We start from the raw sequence: 22,445 nt of genomic DNA on the forward strand, positions 1-22,445 counted from the left end.
TGGAAGCAAAACGGGGAGAGATTCTGTGGCTGGCACGTGGCAGAGGCAGCATATGCACTGGTCAGATCCTCCTGTGGTGCAGCCAAAAGACGTGCCAAGGAATCAACCCAGGTGGTTAACATTCCTGAATCGGACCACTTGCCATGCTTCTGGCACCATTCCCACCCAGGCACTGAAAGGATCTGCTGCTCTGATGGCCAGGGTTGGGGAGAAGTCACCTCCTCCTGAAAATCAGGAGGCATCAACACCAATGCAGCTGGGGAAAGGAGAAAACGGGGACATGGGGAGGTTTAGGAATGGAGGCACACAAGTTATTTGGGAAAAAAACCCCAGATCCTGATGAATATTGCTCTGCCTTATGTTTGTTATTAGGGTGGCAGAAAGATGCTCTTGTGGGAAAGTGGGAAAAAGACAGATAATCACTTCCGATAGGGAATATCAACCTCCAGCTGCCCCTGGGTGCTGCAGTTTACAGGCTGCTGGAGGTTAGATGCAATAAAGTTTGCACCACTCGAGGGAGACCTGCCAGAGGCTGTCCTAAAGGCGCCAGATGAATAAAACACACTTTAAAGAGCGAGTGAGGATTAATCCCAGTGCCTGAGATCCGGGCGGGACAACCGGGATCCATCAGCACCCCCCATCAGAGGCAGGTTGCCAGACGGGGTTTGCCAGCTCTGCCACCCCCAAAGCACAGCACGAGGGGGGCAGCAGGATGATCACAAGGAGATTTTGATTTCACGGTCCAAGAGAGACACGTGAAAATGTCCAGAATCGGTCCAAGGGCGTCGTTTTTCGAGCGATTCTTTCCCACAAGGGAGGGGTTGGTACCAGCAATACGTGTGCAGCATCAGGCAGAGCAGCCTGTACCTGTCGGAAAGAGCAGCCCAGAGCTGGACAGGGAGAGAGCTCGGAGGGAAGCGTGATTTGAGAGGTGCGGGATCGGCAATTGACCCTTTGAAGGAAGCTGTTCATCATCATTAAAGAGGTTTATGTCCCCGGGGAGCGAGAGGCAGAACAACACCAGCCCTGTGCCTCACGATGTGGGTGAGCACAGAGAGAAAACAGGGCTTGGGGGATGAAAAATGGGATGTGTGTGGGTGGGTGGCAGGGTTTACCTGCAGCAGGGAACTGCCTGAACACGGGAAGGGTTCAGGATCTGGCTGCTGAGGAAGCTGATAGGGGGAACAATAGCCTGGAAGCCGCATTGTTTGCAGGAAAGGCAAGATATTTGCTTTCTCTCACTGATGTAGCTGCATCTCTGTGGGGGCCCCTTCCTGTGTGGTTAATAAGCAGCAAGATGCTAGACATGGAATACACAATTCCTTTTGCTTTTATTCATTTTCTTTCTAGATATAATAAGTCTTGCCTTTGTCAAGATCCCTGTTGTCTGGGTAATTTCATCTAGAGATCCTCAAGGAACAGAGATCTCCATATCACTCAAAGTTTAATATCTTGGTTTTAGTTGGCATATTTTCAAGCAATAATTTATACAGCTGAAGAAGAAAAAAAAAAGATTACTTATGTCTAATTGGCATTACACTAATTACCAGCAAAATACATCAGGCAAATATCACATCTACTCACTCTCTGTCATTTTACATTCCCTACTCCATCTTCTCTTTCCTCAGCAGCTATAAAACAACTCGACATGCCGTTCTGACACATCCCTGAACAAATATCAGATCCTAACCCTCTCCTCCTTTCTCTCGCTGCCTCCCTGTTTCTCCACTTCAAAATAAGGTTGTTCTAAACCAGCCACAACCGAGGGAGAACTGCTGCTCCTTCCTCTGGACCTGAGTCCCTGTCCTCCAGCATCCTGGATCCCTTCTCTGCTGGATCCCTTCCCCAGCCTCTCCCATTGTTTCTGGTACAGAGGGTTCATGGTCATCCACGTAAGAACATTTTACCTTTTATATCTGAATAAGTACAGAGCACAGACTACAACAGAGGCACACATCTCACACGTGGGCCATCTGAGCTGATTTTTTCCTGACTCACAGCCTTTCTACCAGTTTACCCCAAATTAGTTTAAAAGTGAAATTATTTTAACGTTATTTTAACATGGTAATGCCAGTTTTACACTGGAGTAAGGGTCACAAGTGTAAATCTGAGCATCTCCAAGACCCACCACGAGCACTGTCCTCATTGTCTGGCTCATTTTGATGTTAATCTGCTTTCACCCTTCAGAGCAGCTCCCTGCCAGAAAAGAGCCCTGGCACAACCTGGAGGTGAGCACTGTGGAGGGACCTTTCCCTGTTCTTGGCCTCCAAGCCCAAGAACAAGATGTGGCTGTTTGGTTTTCATGACATAGCAGTGGAAGGAGCCCCCACTAAGTCTCCATCAGCCCCTGGGCTGTCCCTTGCTTCCACCAGTGAGGTGCAGCCCTCCTTTTCCACCAGGCTGAAGTGCACCACAGAGATTATTTGGGAAGCCTTGTACCCAGTGCAAAGGCACAGCCCCTTCTCCATCCCACTGGGTCCCAGTAACAACATACAGGGACAACTTGTCACTGTATGTTCCCGAGACCTGTCCTGGGAAAGCACATAGATTTCCCCCATTTCTGGGGGGAAAGATCCTTGTCCTGCTCAGACCAGACAGAGGTGCTGGAAAGGAAGCCCAGGGAAGAAGGACCTGCCCACCACGTGTCCTGCCCACGCCGCTGTTGTGCCGGCCCCGTCCCTGTGGCTGCATCAGCTCACACGAAATGAGCCCTGGTTCCTGCTGGGGACACTCAGCTCTCTCTGAAAGGAGAGGCAAATGCAGGGGCTGATACGGTTTGGTAACCTCTGAGTCAAAGCAGCCTATCCCTGGGATCGCTCTCCACATGCCATGACTAATGTGAGATTTATGGAGTGTCCTCTCCGCCAGCAAAGCAAAGCGCCGGCGTTACAGGCACTTAATGGAGGTGACTTCAAATCAGGATGGATGAGAGCTTGTGGGAAGGAGACAGGAAGAGAGATTCTTTAATAGTGAGAGCACAAAGGATAAAATCCTGGGGAAGAGCGAACAACTGAGACTGACACTTGACCTGTCTCAATAGCAAAGCTCCCATTGATTTCACTGGGGACAGGGATGAATCCCTTATCCTCTATCTCATGCCGATGAGAGGGATTTTCCATGTGAGGGATCTGACCGATCCTTCAAACTCAGACACATGCTATTTTTATGAGAAAGAAAATGCAGTGTGAAGTCCTCAAGAAGCTCAAATGGGAGACTTTGTAAGCTTCTCTGGCATTAAGTTTAAATCCCCCACTAATGCAGGTCCCCTTACATGGGCAGAGGCACTGCCAGGCAGGTTTATAGAGACATCCAGGAGCATTTGGAGGCAGATAAAGGGGGAAATAACTGCGGTAGATCACACAGGAGCTGGAAATGGCACGTCAAATTACTTCAAAAGGAGCTTTCTAAGGAAGCAGGTCTTTGAAAACAACAAATAGTCTGGGGCTGCTGAGGGATCCTGGTTGTCTGTTGCTTTTACACTTGGTCGCTTTTTCTGGTTTAGACGTGTTCGAAACCCGAACGTCGACCTCAGCTCCTGCAAAATCCCTGCTCCTGCCAGTTCAGCGCTTTGTGGAGCCACGGAGCAGCCAGGTTAGGAAAACTGCTCTGCCTGAAGAGTAATATGGCCAAAAAAAGAAAAAAAAGTGATCCAGCAAAAACTTCAGCCTGCTCAGCTCCCCGGTCCAGCTGGCCAGGCAGCTGTGTTGGCACAACAGGGCACAGGGATGAGCAAACCAGGACAGAGAGGAGGGGACCTGCCTCTTTTGGCACTTCTGCTACCAAAACATATGGGGGGGGGGTGCTGTGGCTCATCAACAGAAAGGCTCATAATTCCCATTCCTGGCTCTTCCCAATGGATATCACATGGAGCACCTGTCCAAAGGTGGGACACTGGGGCTCAAGGCCTGTTCAAGTGCATATTCTAAAATGTGGTAGAAAACACAAAAGAAGAGTCTGACAGAGCTTCATCCAACCCCCCACTCTGAGGAAATGTCCTCTCTGGAGAACAACATGGCACAAGGGAAGGACCCACCCTCTTGTTCCCACCGCGGATTCTAATTTGGAAAATTTCTTCCTGTAACACAGTTTAATGAACTTGAGTTGAAGCCATGAATAGTTTGAGGATGACATAAAGTATTTTTGGAAAATAGGCTTTATACCAAAGAAGGGATGTTTAGATTTGGTCCAGAGATAAGAATAGCTGTGCATGACCGTTTGCATGGGCATTTGCATCGGAATTTGCAGCCGTTTCCAGGCAAAAGTAAAATATCAAGTCCCGTGTGGACTGAGTTCCCTGTTTTAATGCCACTGGGGTACAGGAGGGCATGTCCTGCCAGGTGAGAGCTACAACCCTTCCCCAGGTCTGCTGAGGTGAAATGGTGGTGGAAAGTGTTCCTGCCCTGGACTGGAAGAGGTGCCTGATGCTGTTTGGTCTCCCTGATCTGGGAGACTTGGGGAGTCCTCCCTTCCCTGGGACAGCAGGAGTCATCATCCCTGCATGAGCTCATTTGTAGTTCTTAGATAAAAAATGATGCTCTCCAATCTGTTTGCAGCTGATTCCTTTAAGAAAAGTCTCAAAGTTTGCCATGGAGCTGACCAAGCCTAGTGAAGAGGGAAGAGTGTTTTTAAAGAGTGAGGTGAGTTTGGGGTCAGCAGCTTTCAGCTGTTCTCCAGTGTTCTCCAGGCCTGTGGTCTCTGCAGTACTGCCCTGTAAATCAGCAAATTTCAAGCAGGGTCACCCCTCTGAGATGTGCCCTCATGGCAGCACAGGGAGAGGATCACGTTGGGTAGGGCTTCCAGATGGAAGAAAGAACAAAGATTAAGAAAAACGATCAGATTTTCTCCATCCAGTAAGTTCAGAGCAGGAAGAATGTGAAGGGCATAAAACAAGGGAGAGGACATTCACTCATTTCCATCATCTTGCCACAGACAGCAAGAGGGAATGGAAGAGCTCACAGGATCACAAGGAGTAGCAGAAAACTCTAAAAATTCAATCTTGAATGCGGGAGGCACACACACAGCCATAGGGACCCATATATTCTACAAGAGAAGGCACCTTCCTACTGAAATATGGAGCTTTTTGTCTCTTGGGCATTGACTCAGAATGACTGCACTGCCCAGGTCTTTCATAATCACATAATGGAACCACAGTTCAGGGACAGAGAGGGTGGAAAAAGAAATCACAGTCCAACAGGGAAATTTGGTTTCTTCAAATAACTCCTCTAAAGATGTCCAGGATCTGCAAAGGATCTTTGGAGAACTTGAGGACAATCTTATATGTGCACTACCACATAATCCTGTGAGGCAAGAGAGACACTGCCAAATAAATTATTAAAGCTATTTTGGACAACGTCTGAAGGAAGCAGCATCCTTCTTAGAAGGTCTTGAGAGGATTAAAGGCATTCTCTGTAGCTGGTAGAAATGTACTCGTTACTCAGTCCGGGGAGGAAAAAACAGCTGTACCCTGTTTACCCTGGGATTCTTGGGACAATTAAGGAAGGTGACCTAGTTGACGTGGCGTGACACAACTGCTCTGACCTGAGCAGCTCTTTCATAAGAGTTTACCCAGACACAGCTGCTGGAAACCATGGAAAATAAAGACATGGGGTGAGAACGAGTTGGAAATTACAGCTCAGGCAGAAATGGGGTGTTGAAACCGAGGTGGTGTAATCCATGGCCATTTGCAATCTGTTGGATGTTGTCTCTGGTGATAAAAATCTTTTTCCCACAACTCTCTTCAGCAGTGATTAGGCAAATCACGAGCTGTCTTCGGGGATGAACCAACATTAAGGGTGGAAAGTAGAGAAGCTCCCGATTTCTTATGGAGAAACGCAGATGCCTGTAGAGCTGAAGATCACTGAGGAACCCAGCCATGGTTTGTAGAGGCAGATGAGATGGTCACGGAGACTGTGCATACCCTAAACCCGAGCAGCACTAATAGGGTTGTGCTAATAGGGACAAAACAGCGACAGCAAGGAATTCCAGCCCTGAAGTCACGTGTTAAAAAGGAAAGGGCTGAAGATGAGTTAAAACCCCCCAAAACCACAGTCTTAGCTAGAGAAGAGTCCAGGCACCAGCCAGACCTGACGTTCTCAGCTGGCCAGATGTGTGACCTGTTGGCCCTCAGTCAGCAAGGGCAGACTGGTGCCCAGTGCCAGCCACACACCAGCTTTATTCCAGAGATGGCAGCTTTTATCCCATCCCATGCCATACCCTCCATTTTCTCCCACAAAATGTGAGATCTTTCAGTAATAGAAGAGGTCTGGATACCAGACAACCTGTCCATGCACCCTGGCATTGCCCAGGAACAGCAGGGAGCTCAGATCCCACATCCCAGACAGAGCCCACTCCAAGGCATTTCCCAGCCCTCTGCTACAAAGCAAAACCGCTGCAGGGTACATTTGAAAAAAAAGCTCTGCAGACTGAACATGTGCCTGGAACTCTTTCTGCAAGACAAAAGGCACATTTAAAGATAATGTAGAAAAAAAAGAATAGGTTTTAAGATCTAGACAAGTCGCTGTGCCAGAGAAGGAGGCAGAATGTAATTTTTTTGTCCCATCTGTTGGCTGGGAGGGATCTGAACAACAATCACAGTGTGAGCCTTAAAAAGAAGCTCATGACTGGACTGGCACTAAGCAGAGACAGGAGGTGGTGGCTGCCCAGTGCTGCAAATCCATCCTCACCATGAGCAGGGAGAAGGGACTGTTGGTTTGGGAGTCCTCCTCTGAGCCACCCACCTTCTCAAGGGACTGAGAGCTGGGGGTGTTCACCCAGAGAAGAGAAGGCTCCAGGGAGACCTGAGAGCCCCTTCCAGGGCCTAAAGGGGCTCCAGGAGAGCTGGAGAGGGACTGGGGACAAGGGATGGAGGGACAGGACAAGGGGGAATGGCTTCCCACTGCCAGAGGGCAGGGTTAGACGGGATAATGGGAAGAAATTAATCCCTGGGAGGGTGGGCAGGCCCTGGCACAGATTGCCCAGAGAAGCTGTGGCTGCCCCTGGATCCCTGGAAGTGTCCAAGGCCTGGTTGGATGTCTGGTCTAGTGGAAGGTGTCCTTGCCCACGGCAGGGTGGTGGAATTAGCTGATCTTTAATGTCCAACCCAAACAATTCCATGGTTCCCTGGCACTGCAGGGTGCACACACAGCCCAGTGCCAGCCAGGAGCCACCGCGTTTGCATGCGATGGACACACATGAGCATCGTGAGACCAGGAAGACAAACACAAGCAGGCACATTATCCCTGATACAGATGTCACTGAGTGCTGCTGGAGGGCTGTGGACCATCATCTGGACACGTCCACACCGCTAAGAGGTTGTTGGCAGACTGATGGTCATGCAGAGAAAAAAAAACGCTACAAGGGAACGGAAGACCTGAACTATAATCAGAAGTGCAGCAAAGAGGAGGAGGACAAATGCTCCCCAGACTGCCTTTGCAAGGGTTGCCAAAAAGCAGCACATTACACCCAAGATGTGCCAGATGTTGCTGCTGCCCAGGAAAGGGGCTGCAGGTCTGTGGTGGTGTCAGGAGCAGATGGCAATGGCTGGGAGGAGCACGAGGAAGGGTGGGAGGAGAGGAAGAGAGACCCAGCTGCCAAAATAGCTTGCCTTGGCTCTGCTCACAGTGAGGGAGTTGACTCAGTTTTCGAGTGTATCAAAGAGAACTTTAATTGATGACTTGCTTGAATGTTGATCTACAAGTACACACCAGTATCATAGGACTCCACGGAAAGAAGTGGGAGGTAGAGCAGCTGAAGCAGAATTTAAGTGTAGACTGGTGAAACTGGAGGCAGAGAGGACCTACCACTGGAAGGGCTCACCTGGGGTCTCACATGCTTGCCAAAGTGGGATATTCCCAAAGGAGTGCTCAGAAATCACAGGGTGGAATTTCATGGCAGTGTCACGCAGGGGTAAGACAAGCTGCTCCTCTGGCTTCACAATGCATCAACCTAAATCTCTCTTGAAACAAAGAAAAATCCGGACTGACGGGGTTTTATTAAGCCCAGCAGTCAAAGCCGGGAAATGGTATCTCAATTCATCTGCTCAGGCTGTGCTGAGGTGTACAGAGGAGGTGGGGGACCACGAGGAGAAGGCTGGTCTTGTCAGAAAAGCCCGTGGCTATGAACCAGATGAGAGGGTTTTACATGCAGCCCTGCCACGAAGTCCCAAAGCCGAGCTGCTCGCGCCTCCTACGTCAGCAGCTGCCTGGAGGCGGCCGGCACAGCCTTGGCTTCACCATCCAAGAGCAGCTGGAGACCTGCCTCGTGGCTCTGGAGCGCTGGGAAGGCTCTCACCTTCCAAAAAGAGCAGACAGAGGAGCTGCCAGCTCATCTGGGGGTCACCCAGAGCTTGCAGACACCTCCAAAATGCAGAACATAATTTCCTGTTTCATCCCCCCCACCTACGGTGGAGTTTCTTCCCTGGGAGGGGAGCTGCGAGGATAAACTCATTAACATCTGTGAAGTACAGATACTACCACACTAAGTGCACTGCCAAAGCTCAGGAGATGACTGTTAATTACATATTCAGAGCGGGGTTGTTACAGAATGCATTTAAAAGTGGCATGGGGTCCCCACTTTAAATAACGGGGATAAAACAGATTAAATGTTTGCCCCTGTTCTGAGGGTTGAACAACACAAATCAGAAAGGCTTCATCCAATATATCATAATCTTGGGTACGTCTGGACCACACAGGAGCAGAGGGAAACAGCCTCTGTGTAACGTTTCCTAAATTGCACATATTGGTCCTGTAATCCTACTAAATTCTCTCCATCGCCAATGGAGAGCGACTGGCACTGTCATAATCCAAGCTCTGTGTGCATTATGGCAGGGCAGATCCTCTGCAGAGCACAATCACTCCCAGGCTCCTTCCAGCTAAAGCAAATCTGTGGTGCAGGGGGAACAGATGTCTCCAGAGAAAGCAACGGGTGGCCAAGTGGGAGACTGAGCTCCGTTCCCAGCTCAGAGTACCCCACCAAGGTGGGTAACAGCACTGCAAAACGCTGGGGAGGAAACAGTGGGCAGCCAGGTAAAATACCAGGGATGGCAAACCTGGGCTGGCTGAGGAGCTGGCACACGAGTGCCAAGATCCTGGAGAAGTCTTCATCAGAAACATCATAATTCCTCCTGAAAAGGACCTGGCTCAGCCCCTGCAATACAGCATCTTACTGCAGTCTGCACAGCAAAAAGGGTCCAAAAAAGGAGGACACTGATATGTGTGTTAATCAAGTGAAGAACCATCTACAAAGAAAAGGCATGGATCTGTCTTCCAGTTGAAAAGCTATAAATAGCCTTGCATACTTGCTTATCAGATTGGTTCGGCTGCAGGGATAATCTCCTGGAGAAAGCAATGGAAGCCCTGTTATGTTGGATATTTATAACTAGATGAAAGCCTAGAAAATGCACAGTCGTGTCAGTCTTGCGCTCGTGCCACGAGATAGGGTGTGTGGGATCCAATTCGTCTCCTCAGTTTAATATAAGGTCAAGAATGGCTTAGTCTTCCCAGCCTCACAAAAACACAAGATCCGATCTCTTTGAGGGGCTGCTGCTGCTTGAGCTGAGACAAGGGCATGGTGACACCGTCCCCAAAAGGTCATGGTGATCCCACATGGCTGGAAGCAAGGCATGACCCTTCTCTGGACAAACGAGACGGAAAGGTTTTGTGGGAGCCACAGAGGGGTCGGACGTGCCACACCTTGGGCAGACAAAGCGTGGGAAACACTGCTCTGATGAGCTGGTCTAACACCACCAGCGCCTGCTAATCCCCAAATCACCTGTCCCGGTGCCAGGGTCTGCTTAAAGGATCATGACCCTGACCCTGCTCCTCAGGTCCCTGGAACTGCCGCTGCCAGATTATCCACAGAGCCCCAGGACCAGCTGGGGCTAATGCTGGTGGATTCCCCAGAGCCTTGGCCCGCCGTGGCCTCTGCACTCCACCTGCTTTACACGGGTCAGGATGGCTGCTGGAGGCACTGGGGCCTGACCTCCCATCCCCTGCCATGGGAAGGGAGCTGAGACAGGACAGGCTGGGGGGCAGTGAGCAGAACAGGGTTATGGTTATGGTTATGGTTATCCCCTGGGAGCTCTGCACCTCTCTGTACCACACGTGCATTTGTTGGTGGATGGGTGTGGGGTGATTCCTGTCCTCCTGGGATGGGAACATACGCAGGGAGCCTTGTACAAAGAGAGGGATCTGCCTGGTTTATAGGGCAGGTTGGGGTTTGTGATGCTGGGGGCAGGGAGCCGTGCCCTGCACTCTGTCCCAGTCAGAGCCACTGCTCTGGGCAGTGTCCCTCAGCCTTCCTCAGCTCTGCTCATCACCTGGGGCAGACAGGGAACATCCCAAGGACTACAGACAGCCCCCTCTGCCCTCCATCTCCTGCTGCAGACCTCCCAAGTGCTCCTCTCTCTCTCCTCTTTCTACTTTTAGTCCTGCTCCTCCCTCACCATCTCCAAGTTGCCTGGCACTTTCCAGGACTCAAACTTTCCTCTTCCAGGTCCCCTACCACCGCTGCCTCCCCACAGCCTTCAGCACAGCCACATGGAATCTCCTTGCCCATGTGGCCTTCAAGACTCTCTTGACTTGGGAAGTCCAGTACTGTCATTTGTACTGTGTGCCAGGGTTCCAGGAACCTCTCCACACTGCTCTTCCCAGTTGCTTGACCAGGAAGTTGCCTGAAGAAAGTGATCTGCACAACACTCCTAGACAAGAGGGTGCCTCATATTGCAGGAGCAATAAATGGATTTGGGAGCCCTGCCAGACCTGGCCCCACCATGGGGCTTCAATGGTTGTAACACAGAGAACTCCAGCAATACTCCAGGAACTAATGCAGGAAGAAGGATGAGAACTTCCACTGAACCTTCTCACGTGGTTCCTTAATAGAGGAATCCAGCAGGTTTGCAGCTCCCTAAAAAACAGCTGAACACATTCTCAGCCATTTTCACACCACATACAGACCTGTCCCAAAGTCAAGGATGCTCCCAGAGGTAGGAGGAGACTTCAGGAGAACCCTCTGCCACCACTTCCCTTTCCCTCCCAAAGGTTTCACTGAACTTTCCGGCTCCACAGCAACCTCCCCTCAGCACAAGAGCACAGAAGGCAGCAGGTGCAGGACAGAAGATGTTGTATGCACAGCGAGAGCCAAGTCTGAGGAAGCAACTGAAGCTGGCCAGAGAAGACAGTGGGGGAGTGGGCTGCTGAGGGCAGTCAGGCAGGCAGCACAGAGGCAGCACAAGGAGCAGAACCGGGGGTAAAGCTGCGCCAGGGCAGGGGAAAGCCTGCAGTGAGAGCACAGACAGCTCCTGGGGGGTTCTCAGGGGAAGCTGGGCCCGAGCAGGAGGTGACCTGCAGGGCCCAGTGAAGGCAGGACACGTCGCTCTCAGGTTTGCCACCCCCACGCTCTCTGATCCTCCACTCCACGGGTCTCCTCACCCCGGCCTGTGCCCCTAAACCTGCTCTCCCTCTGCTCCCCGGGAAACTCCCATGGCTCTGACTCCCCCCACAGCGTGGAGAGCTGCATCACACCCCACTCACCCTGCCCTGCCATGGGGACAGGCACCCGTGGGACCCCCTGAGTGCGGCACACGAGCTCACCTTGGCTGGGTGCCCCTGTGCTGCCACCCTGGACACCCTGCTGGACCCCCTCTCTACATCATGCCAAACCCATCCACCTCCTGCCAAACCCATCTGCCTCCTCAACTCTTCCCGCTCCCACATCCCCTTGCCTCCCCCAGACCTCCCTTCCCTCCCCCACCTCTTCCCCTCCCCACCACGTCCTCTCTGTACCTGCTTTGAGTGAGCCTCGTCTCTCCTCCATCCTCCCCTCCCCACCACAGCCCAGCGTGGCCAGCCGAGCTCCTCGGCCCATCTCACCCCCCCGGGGAGGTGCAGGGTGGGGGATGAGCATCCCCGGGCCCCGGGGGAGGGAGGGGCGGGCCCGGGTGGGCGGGCACGTACCGTTCTCGGGGTGCTCCATCTCCCCGATGCTGCCGTCGGGCGTGGTGCGCTCGTAGTGGTCCTCGGGCAGGGCCAGCGGCCCGATGCGGGGCCCCGACGATGATTTGCTGCTGGGGGTCTCTGATTCCTCCAGCCCACTGTCGTAGTAGCTGTGCTGGGAGGGATCCTGCAGGTCCTGAGCCTGGCTGGCTGCAGAGAACGTCACTCGGCGATGAGGTAACTGGAGAGAAAAGAAGAGCTGTTGCATCACCCACCCAGCAGAGGAAGGCAAAGAGGGGGGTCATCAAACCTGACACACAAACAGAGGCAGAGAGCTCCTGCCCGGCGCTGCCAACACCAGCAGGGTCCATCCTCAGCCCCCCACAGCCATCCTGACAGACACAGTGCTGGGGCCTTCCCCAGCCAAGAGCAGCCCATCAGACACCACCACACGTGGGGAGCACGCTTTGCACGGTCCCTGTGCTCCCCCAGCCCACCAGCTCCCCCCGCAGCTCCTGTCCCAGCCTCTTCTTTCACCCAGAGACAACCCTGGGCAGATGTCCTCTCCCATGGCAGGAAGGTTCTGGAAACACCCCCCTGAATCCTGAAGCACTTCTCCCCCCCTTTCACCTGGGGTCCCCACTCTACATGTCCCCTTGGTGTCTTCAGAGACCCAACCCAGAGACCCACGTGGCCAAACCCACCCCAGAGCCCCTCTAATGGGATCACTGCCCAGCACAGAGCCACGGTGACATCATCCCTCACCTCCCAGCCTCTGGCCTGACCCCATCTCTCATCCTCAGAGCTTCTCCACCAAGGGTCACCATCGCAGCTTTTGTCTGCTCGTTAAGCATTTCAAAGACCCTACTTCACACTTTCTCTCCCCAGCTTTGCCTCACGCTTAGGAGGAGCTCCGCGCAAACAACCATTAAGCTACATCATTATCCTCCTCCAAATCCTTCCACAAAATCCTTCTTTGTCGTGATTGCCGAGGAGTGGAGAGGGTAGCACGAGTTCACAGGGCAAGAGCGGGATGATGCGTGCGGAGAATGAAACACAAAACACAAACACCAGGAGAGAGAAAAAGACACCACGGCGCCCATAAATGTAGGAAGGAGCCCAAGAAAGGAGCTATTTGATGGAAACCTGGAGGTGATGAGGAGACAGAGGAGCCAACACATCGTTTAGGCTGAACACCTTTTTTTTTTTGCTGGTGTCTTTACTACAAATGAGTGGCAATCAGGCGTCCCACACAGCGAGCACCGACCAGGAAAGGGAAGGAATTGAGACAAACGGAGGGAAGGAACATACAGGGAGCATTTAGATGAGCTAGCTGCTTTAAGGTTGGTTGGACCTGATTAAATTCACCCCAGATGCTTAGAGACCTGATTTAAGTAACTTCAGAGTTGTTGGGGCTGGGTTGTTTTTTTTTTTTTTCCATACTTTTTTTTCTTGAAGAATTCGTAGAGAATCAGGGAGCTTCCAGAAGGCTGGAAGAGAGCTAAAATAGCGCCTGTCTTTAATGATGAGAAAAAAGAAGAGCTGGAGAATTATAAAACAGTTAGCTTAATTTCAGTTCCTGGAAAAATACTGAAGCAGATAAAAGAACTCTTTGTAAGTACCTACAAGATAACAAGGAAATGAGTAACAGCCACTGTAGGTTTGTCACAAACAAACATGTCAAGCCATTGAACTTCTTCCTTTGAAAAGACAGCAGACCCGGTGGATGGAGGAGGAGCAGTAAATGTTCTACCTTGACTTTAGGAAGTTTTTTTGACACTGTTTTCGATGACATTCTCATAAGTAATGCAAGAAAACAGTGTAAGTGCAGCATGTACATCTCTGCCTGGGTAATATAGTGCAACTCACTGCAGGGTGGATGCAAAGCGTTTAGAAAGTTGCATTCACAAAGTCATTACTGCAGACAGGCTGGGACGATGGATCAAATTAAATTCTCTGGGTTGTGTCCCGGGTCCATCTCTAGCCTGTATTTCCATTAACTGCTCGGGTGACAGATGTGGGATATATCTGTCACATCTGCCAGAAATAATCCCCCCCCGAGCAGCGGGGCGGGCGGAGGGGCCGGGGGCTGCAGCACACCAGGGCTGGATGATCCATCAGCGGCGTCAACCCGGCCCCAAAAAACACATCTATATTGGGATGTGTAAACAGCCTTTGAGCCACGCAGGGATCTCTCTGCTCTGCTGAGTTTGAGCCGGGCTTTGGAGGCAGAGCTGTGCCCTGCTTGGGTGCCACTCCCAGGATGAACAGAAACAAGCGGTTGTTAGAAACCACGGCAAAATATTAAAAAAGGAGTGAGGAATTTAGTTCAGGAAGGAGAAGGGTAAGGGTGGCAGAGGCCGCTCTTGAAGCTTGTGAAAGCCTTCTGCAAAGAAAAAGATGCTGCTTTGGACCACAGGCAGATAAGGAGAGGCTCTCAGCCACGGGAAGACTGAGGTTAATCACTATGGAAAAAAAAATGGTAGTTTTGGCCAAGTGCAATCACAGAATCCTGGAATGGTTTGGGTTGGAAAGGGCCTTAAAGATCATCTCGTTCCACCCCTCTGCCATGGGCAGGGACACCTTCCACTAGATCATGTTGCTCCAAGCCCTGTCCAGCCTCACCTTGGACACTTCCAGGGGTGGGGCTTCTCTGAGCAACCTGTGCCAGAACCTTCTTGCCAAAGCAGAAGGTGCAATCTTTGTCATGGAGGGACAGGCAAGGCCCTCTCAGGAGGACTTTGTGCCCAGCTGAGGGCAAGGCAGTCCCACCCATGGCAGAGCTGTGTGCTGATGACCCTCTGGAGTCCCCTCCCAGCCCACTCCAAGGGCAGCCCAGCTGTGTAAAGCCCACAAAAGCCACCACTGCACAGACATTACCGCACACTATGCCAGGAGCTGCTCTCCCACAGCCTCTTCCTGCATCCTGACTGCCTGCCTGAAGATGATTTCCTCCCTCACCGAGGCTCATCCCGAGCTCCAAGCTCCTGCTTTCACTCTGTGCTTGTAAAACCTCAGCCAAACAACCCGGGCTCCTCGGGGTGCCTGCAATAACACAAACAAACAGCCTCTGAAACCCAGCCTGTGACAGCTACTATCCCTCCCCTGAGGGGTCTCCGTCCAAATAGCATCACTTTTACCTGAAAAACACCTCCTTTAAATGTCACATCCTGCCTGGCAGCCCTTGAAAGGGCTCTTCTCCTCCCTGGGGGGGAAAGACAACCCGCACTCAACTCCACTCCCCCCCAGCCCAACATGACACTGAAGTGGGCAGTGCCCCCCTCATTCTCTGCCCAGCCCTACCCAGCTTGTGCCTTGTGAAGCTCTCCAGCCCGGAGAGCCTTGTTCTGGAGTCACGGAAAGACACTGAATCAATTTGTCTGGCACTGACTTACAGAAATTGGGTTTTGTTTGACCTTTCTGTGGTAGGTTAAAGAGCCTTTCAGCACGCAGCATCCTCTACACAAGGAGTCGCTTGTACAGTGCAATCCAGGCATGCCTCAGTCTTCTTTTCAAGTCAAACAAATCAGGACCAAGTCACAACCTGCAAGCCAGCAAATCAGTTTTGTGGCCCTCATGTGTAATTGCCCCAGTTTTTCCCCATTCCTCATGGGAGGTGATCCTTGCAGGACCACTGCTGCCATCTCACCAGGGCTTCCTGCAGAACCTTCCTTCTCCTACCTCTCAGGTTTTTCTCACCTGAGGTCTGCACTAGCCCTTAAGTGTGAGTGCCACGAGCACTCACGCTGAGCTACTCATGCAGTGTGACCCTTAAATCCATTTTAAAGTCAGTGCTTCCCAGGATATAAACCAGCATTCCTCATTTCTCAACGCGCAGCTTTGCACTCGGCTGTGTTAAAATGCACTTTGTTTAAATGGGCCCAGTTTACCAAGCAATCTGGATTGCTCTGCATGACTGCTCTATCCTCATCATGATCTCCCACTCCACCAATCTCCATGTCAGCTGCAGGTTTTATCAGCGGTGATTTTATATTTACTTCCAGATCGTTGATTGCAGCGTTGAATGGCAGCGGTGCTGCCGCCGGGGAGCTCCTCCAGGAGAACCTCCTTCCACCAGCACTCCAGACAAACTTTTCTTCGCCCAGCTGAGGATAAACCAGATCTTCATCCGTCTCACAATGCTTCGCTTGTAATCACAGAATCACTGAGAAAAGCCCTCCCAGCCCACGAAGTTCACCCTGTGCCCCATCCCCACCTTGTCCCCCAGCCCAGAGCACTGAGTGCCACGGCCAGGCCTTCCTTGGACACCTCCAGGGATGGGGACTCCAGCACCTCCCTGGGCAGCCCCTTCCAGTGCTTGACAACCTTTTCCATCCTTCCTGATGTCCAACCTGAGAGTAGTGCTTGTTCAAAATAATAATAATAATAATAATAACAACAACAAAACACATCATCAGCTCGGCGTATCCATCAACTCCAAGCTGATCAGCCAAGCCCTGTAACCTCAAACCGGCTCTGCCGCTTCAGACCCGCAGGAATGCCTCGAGCAGATCCTGTTCCTACAGAGGCCAGGACCAGATGCCTAAGGAAAGGTTTAAAAGCTGGACCTGTCATGTAATGACACTGCCCAGTATCCCCTGCCATCAAGCTGCGGTGACTGACGTCAATGCTATTTCCATCATCGAGTTCCCTGCTTTAGCCATTAATCCAGTTGTTCCCCGGGGCTGGGAGGACAGTGTGCACTGCACACAACATCCCCATCCCTGGCCCAGCTGGCTCATGCCCTCCCACTCCTCCTGGCCCTGCTTGGGCTCCCCAGCTCCATTAACACCCCCGGATCAGAGAGATCCTACTCCAGACTTTTGAATACTCTTTGGTACAAATTATTTCATTCAATTATATCAAGTATCACTCTTTCAAGGCGATTTTGAATGACTTCGCTGGTTACCAATGCATGGGCAGGTACTGCATCCTACGTTGTTATGTCTCAGTCCAAATTACTACAACTATTCATTGAATACTTTTGCAGTTTTCTACATAATTAACAATTTTGCAATCTCCAGTTGGAATTGACAGTTACTGGATTCCACCTCTTCCCAGCACATTTTTTAAACTACTTATTGTGTTTACCTTGTCAAAATTGATTTCCCCCCAATGTCTTTGGCTTTCCTTGTTAATTTTCTACACTCCATAACTACTCATTTCTACTAATTGCTATCCACTCCTTCCCTTTTCCCCCAGTATTTATTAGTTTTCTATTTCTATTTCTGCTGCCTCCACTTTGCCACCGCGCCAAAATGGGATTTGGGGCAAAGCTGTCTATTTTCTCAGCTGAGAAATTGTGGCTCTGGAAAAAAATCCTTTCAAGGGCTCCCCAGTGCTAGGGAGATGATGGGGAGACCTGTGCCAGCCTCTAAATCTGAGGAACAAACCAAGCCCCCATCCCACTCTTTCCTCAGGGAGCACCGGCAGCTGCCTCCAGCACCGGCAGATGTTCTGATGAAGATGTTCATCCCCTGGTAAGTCCTGTGGGTTTCTGTGCTGCCACAGTTCAGGGTTTATTTCCTGAGAAGGAATGGTTTGCAGCTCTACATTTAATGACCCCCGTCCTCTGTGAAGTGTTCTCTTGCCTTTTTGAGCCCGTGGCATCCTGCAGCAATGAACTCTCTGCTCCGTGGAAAAAGCCCTTTGGTTCTATATGTGCTGCCTGGTAATTTTGCCTTGAACTTCTCCTACCTGCAGGGTTGTGAGAAAAAAATAAAATTGCTCCTTGCTCTGCTCCTTTCCAATTCCACAAATCCATGCTGCATCCTGCTCCGTGTGTTCTCTTGAGCGTGTGGGGACGTGCAGGTTGTCCTCCTGCAGACACCAGGCAGGTCAGGCCAGCCTTGCTGCCCTTCTCTCTGCCTCTTCCAGCTCTGCCACAGCATTCCCACAACGGGGAGGCCGGGGTCACACCCACGGTTCCAGTTTTGGGGCTTGTCTGAAGTAGCACGACCTTGTTTTGATGAGGAATTTTCTTGGGCTGCCCCCGACAGCCTTGCCCAGCCTGCCTGGCCCTGGCTGCACACCCCAAACCCCCCAACGCCAGTCCCTGCCTGTGCTGGTGCCTTCTACCAAGAGGGCACGGTACAAAAAACATTATATTAGGAAAAATTTCTTCATGGAAGGTCTGGTTAAGCATTGGAAGGGGCTGCCCAGGGAGGTGGCGGAGTCCCCATCCCTGGAAGTGTCCAAGGAAGGACTGAACATGGCACTCAGTGCTCTGGGCTGGGGGACAAGGTGGGGACCAGCCAAAGCTGGATGATCTTGGAGGTTTTTTCCAACCTTAATGATTCTGTGATTCTATGAGGATTCCACCCACGGATGCTGGATGGGGACCAAGGGGATCCACTCTTTCCTCTGCTCGCTCCTGCCTCTTCCCTTCATTAAAACATTCCCAGCTTTCAGGACCTGCACCAAGCTGATTCTCCTTGCTAAACCCAGGGAAAACAAACTCAGCCCAAACGAGAGCAGTGCTAGGAGGGAACACTGGCTCCCTGCAAACTCACGGCATCACCCCCTGCGCAGAGGGCATGGATGGAGCAGCAGGAGATGCGGTCCCGAAATTCCATTGTTCACAAAGGAAACCGTAAAATCCGCCCCGGGCACCCTTTTCCTGCCGCCGGGAACGGAGGTGAGCCACCCTGCTCCCCCCCTGAGCGCCGATTAACGCTGGAGTGGTGAAAATACCCAAAGTGTTAACTCCCTCGCTGCTGATCCCAAAGCAGGATCCGCGGCTAATGGGCTCATCTGGCAGCCTCCAATGGCTCCTGCGCCTCCCCACATGCCAGAAGCCTCAACGGCCTTTCAGCCAGCTGCCAAAGGAGCTTGCTTCCCCAACAGCCGCCACAATGCAGCAACTCACAGGGCTGAGAGTGAAAGGCAATGTCAGACCCAACGCCCGGAATATAAAAATAAGTGACAAGGGAGCCATTGTGGTGCAGGAGTTAGTCAACTTCAGACTAATTCATGAACCCCTCTCCGTTACAAACCAACCTGGAGCGAGGCAACATCCCTGGTTACTGAGACAAAAAGGAGAAGATAAGCCCAGGGACCACACTCTGAACTACACAGATCCAGCTTTTCGTGTGTGGAGGCTTTGTGGCGTGTGGGAATCATTTTATTTGCCAGGGTCGTGCCTGGAGAGGAGCACGGCTCCAGTCCAGTGCTACACAGGCGTCGGAGCAGGAGGCTGAGGGGAATATTATGCCCATGGAAACCAGGGCAAGCCTCGAGGAAAGCTGGACCTGAATTGACAAAACCATCCAGGGCAACGCTCAAGCTCTAGGAAACAGGACACCGGCTCGGCTCGTGGCTGTAAACAGCCGACCATTTTACAGCTCATCTGACAACAGCCAGTGCTCCTGCCGGTGTTCCGGGGTGAGGATGGATCCAAGCACAGACAGCCCTTCCCGTCCTTTCCCCAGCAGCACACGGGCTGACCACTGCGCTGATTTTTAGAGAAGAAGCCTCCCAGGGGCATCCTCTGCTCCTTCTGCACCCACCCTGCCATGCCTGGAGGGGATGTGAAGAGCTCATGGCATTACCTGGCACAGCAGCAGCGTGAGGGAGGGTGTTTGTGGACACTGCAAACCAAACACTGCCCAGGCTTGGTGTCACCTCCTGGCATCTACGGGAATCTCTGGCATCTCTGCTCCTCCAGGAGTCCCTCTGCCTCTCCCTCCTGTGTCTCCCTGGTCCCCTTGGTGGCCTGGGCATGCTGTCTGCCCCAGAGGTCCCTCCTTGCCCTGCCACAGCATCTCCAGATGTTCAGAGGCACAAGAACAGGCTATTTCTTTGTTAAGCAAATCAAGACAGCCAGAGCTGCATTCCCAGCAGTGCTGGATTGCTCCCTGTTAGCACAACATGCAGGAATTGAGGAAAGACCTTGTGCAGAGCAAGGGAACAGGTCCCAGGGGCTCTCCCTGCTTGCACAAGGGAGGGATGGAGCACCCAGGCAGGAGCTGCAGCCAGCACAGACGAGGGAGGGAGACAGACGGACCCAGCTCTGAGCAGAGGTGTGGGCTGTGCACACTTGTAAGACCCCTCCTGCATTCAAAACAACCTTCTCAAAATTTTTCCATTGAAGGTTCTGTCTCCAAGAGAACACTGAAAACTCTGGACAGGACTACCAGGAGGCCTGGCTCTCTGATCTACCATTCTGACAATTCAGTGGGGTCACCATCGCAGCTACCGGGGTCACCCAGGGCACATCAGCCACGGGGCTGACAGTTCTGGTCCACCTGATGCTCATGAGTCTCATTTGATGGCTGTGCTCTGCCCACAAATCCTTGTGTCCATCCCCATCCCAGTGTCTGACATGAGCATTATTCCCAGCAACCCTTTAGCTCTTTGTCCATCCCAGTGTCTGACATGAGGGTTGTTCCCAACAACCCTTTAGCTCTTTCCTCAATCCACATCTGATGTGAGGGTTGTTCCCAACAACCCTTTAGCTCTTTCCACCATCCCGTGTCTGACATGAAGGTTGTTCCCAACGACCCTTTACGTCTTTGTCCATCCCAGTGTCTGACAAGAGGGTTGTTCCCAACAACCCTTTACCTCTTTCCCCATCCCAGTGTCTGACATGAGGGTTGTTCCCAACAACCCTTTAGCTCTTTGTCCATCCCCGTGTCTGACATGAGGGTTGTTCCCAACAACCCTTTAGCTCTTCCATTGTTGACAAACAATACTACAGAAGGAATCTGCAACCAGAGGAAAGACACAGAGGAATCCATATGACCCCACGTCCCCAAACCAGGTATTACCCTAAATGCAACTGCTCACCCTTCTGAGTGGCTGCTCGCATGGCTGCCACTGCTGACAATTAAGCGAGTGCTGACCTTGCAGACAGAAGAGACAGTCTCCAAGTCCTGCCGAAATAATGATAGCAGAACAGCCATCCTAAAATGGACATCACATCCCCAGGCACTATTTAATGAATAAATCTGGGTAAAATGTGGGCTGACTCCACATAGGTGCCCTGAAGCCTCCTGAAATTTGCATGATGCTCAAAGAAGCCGCCAAAGCCCGGTGCCAACCTGCCTGGTCAGATCGAATTTATCTAACTCATAGCAAGATCTAACGCAATTAGAAACCCATTTAGACAGCCTCGGGACAGAGCTTGCCTAACCCCTCAGCCTATCAGAGCTCTGAGCCCATGGAGGGTGTGCAATTTGGCTTTTCTTTGGGTGAAATGAAGATTGGAAAGGAAAATATGGAAATAAATCATCTGAAGGGTGACTCATAAAATCTAAAGGGGTCATAATCTTTATGGAATAATGTCTCAATTGGACTGGCCATGGTGTCCTGAAACGTCTATCACTATCAAGCTGATAATAGAGCTATTTTGTAGATGGTTGGTGTAGAGTGGAAATTGCCCAGGACACAGAAGGAGGTCTCATAATCACGTTAAAACCATCTGAAGATCCCAGGGAGAAAAAGGTTCCAGGACTGGGAGTAACACTTGAACAAAGCCCTCGAGGAATCCAACAGCTGTAGAGTGGGAAAATAATGCTGGGAAAATAATGAGCTAATCTGGCTCCCAGTTGCACCCAGTGGAGCTGACAGAGAGTATTGAAAGCTCTGGGGGGAGCAGGGGTCCTGAGCCACAAACTCAGGACTCCATCAAAAAAAACAGAGGCAACCAGGAACGCTTCAACGGGAAGACTCTGCACAGAAAACCTGTCAATTTGCTGAATTCAGATCATTATTCAAGCGAGTTTCTGGTTTCAGGGTTGGGGCAGGGGGGAGATCTTTGCTGACATGTAAAAACGAAAAAATGATGCTCTTGCAAAGGTACCTTTCACTTCAGAATTCAAGCCAAGTATTAATTATGATTCAAAACCAAAAAGGTCAGTGGGAATCATGCCTTTGGAAATTACTAGGAAAAAAAAATATATTTATATATTATATGTATATTGATTGCCTTGGAAAATAGGGGGGAAAAATGCCATTTCTTCCTGATTTGTTTTCAAATTGAAAATTTTCCTCTGAGGGCAAACCTGTTCTTAAACCACCTCTATTTTCACTGGCAAAGGGCAGAAGCTTTTCCTGTTTGCCCAAGGAATTGTGCCTATTCCATAAGTCTGTGCACCAACATGCTCTGTTGGGCAGAGCCCTTCACTTTAGTGGTCTGCAACCAACCTGCAGCTCCTGATGAACGGTGATACTGGGTAAGTCAAGCCTTCATTTGGAGACATCAAACAGGTAGGACAAGTAATAGTGTGAGGCTTGGTAGAGCCACTTCTCTTGCCTGCACTGCTCTGGCACAGAACCCCTGGAATGGATGAGCTGTCCTCAGATCCTGGGAGAGCTGTCAAGTCCTGGGGTCAAACCTTGCAGGTTGTGGCTCAAGACAAATTTCCTGAACATAAGAGCGTGTTTCTGAGCTCTCTTCTCTTGGCAAGAGACGCCCCTAATAAACTGTGATCCACTTGAAATCCTTGGGAAAAAAAACCAGCCCAAGCTCCTCCAGGCACTTGCAGAGCCTTGAATCACAACACCCCAAAAGGT

General features: G+C 51.3%; 1 protein-coding gene across 5 annotated transcripts in view; it reads right to left on the bottom strand.

Annotated features, from left to right (window-relative positions):
• PCDH1 (protocadherin 1) overlaps window positions 1-22,445 on the bottom strand; it is a 56,104-nt gene that overhangs the window by 14,737 nt on the left and 18,922 nt on the right. For 4 of the 5 annotated variants that reach the window (XM_027705077.1, XM_027705076.1, XM_027705075.1 and 1 more), the window contains exon 4: window positions 11,952-12,171. In XM_027705077.1, coding sequence (XP_027560878.1) covers window positions 11,952-12,171 — 220 coding nt within the window. Of the gene's footprint in view, window positions 1-907; window positions 1,494-11,951; window positions 12,172-22,445 lie in introns of those variants that run through there. The other variant, XM_027705079.1, reaches the window with a different exon arrangement.

The sequence above is a fragment of the Neopelma chrysocephalum genome, unplaced genomic scaffold, assembly GCF_003984885.1.
Source record: "Neopelma chrysocephalum unplaced genomic scaffold, ASM398488v2 Primary Assembly neopelma1_319, whole genome shotgun sequence".
In the NCBI taxonomy this organism is placed as follows: domain Eukaryota; kingdom Metazoa; phylum Chordata; class Aves; order Passeriformes; family Pipridae; genus Neopelma; species Neopelma chrysocephalum.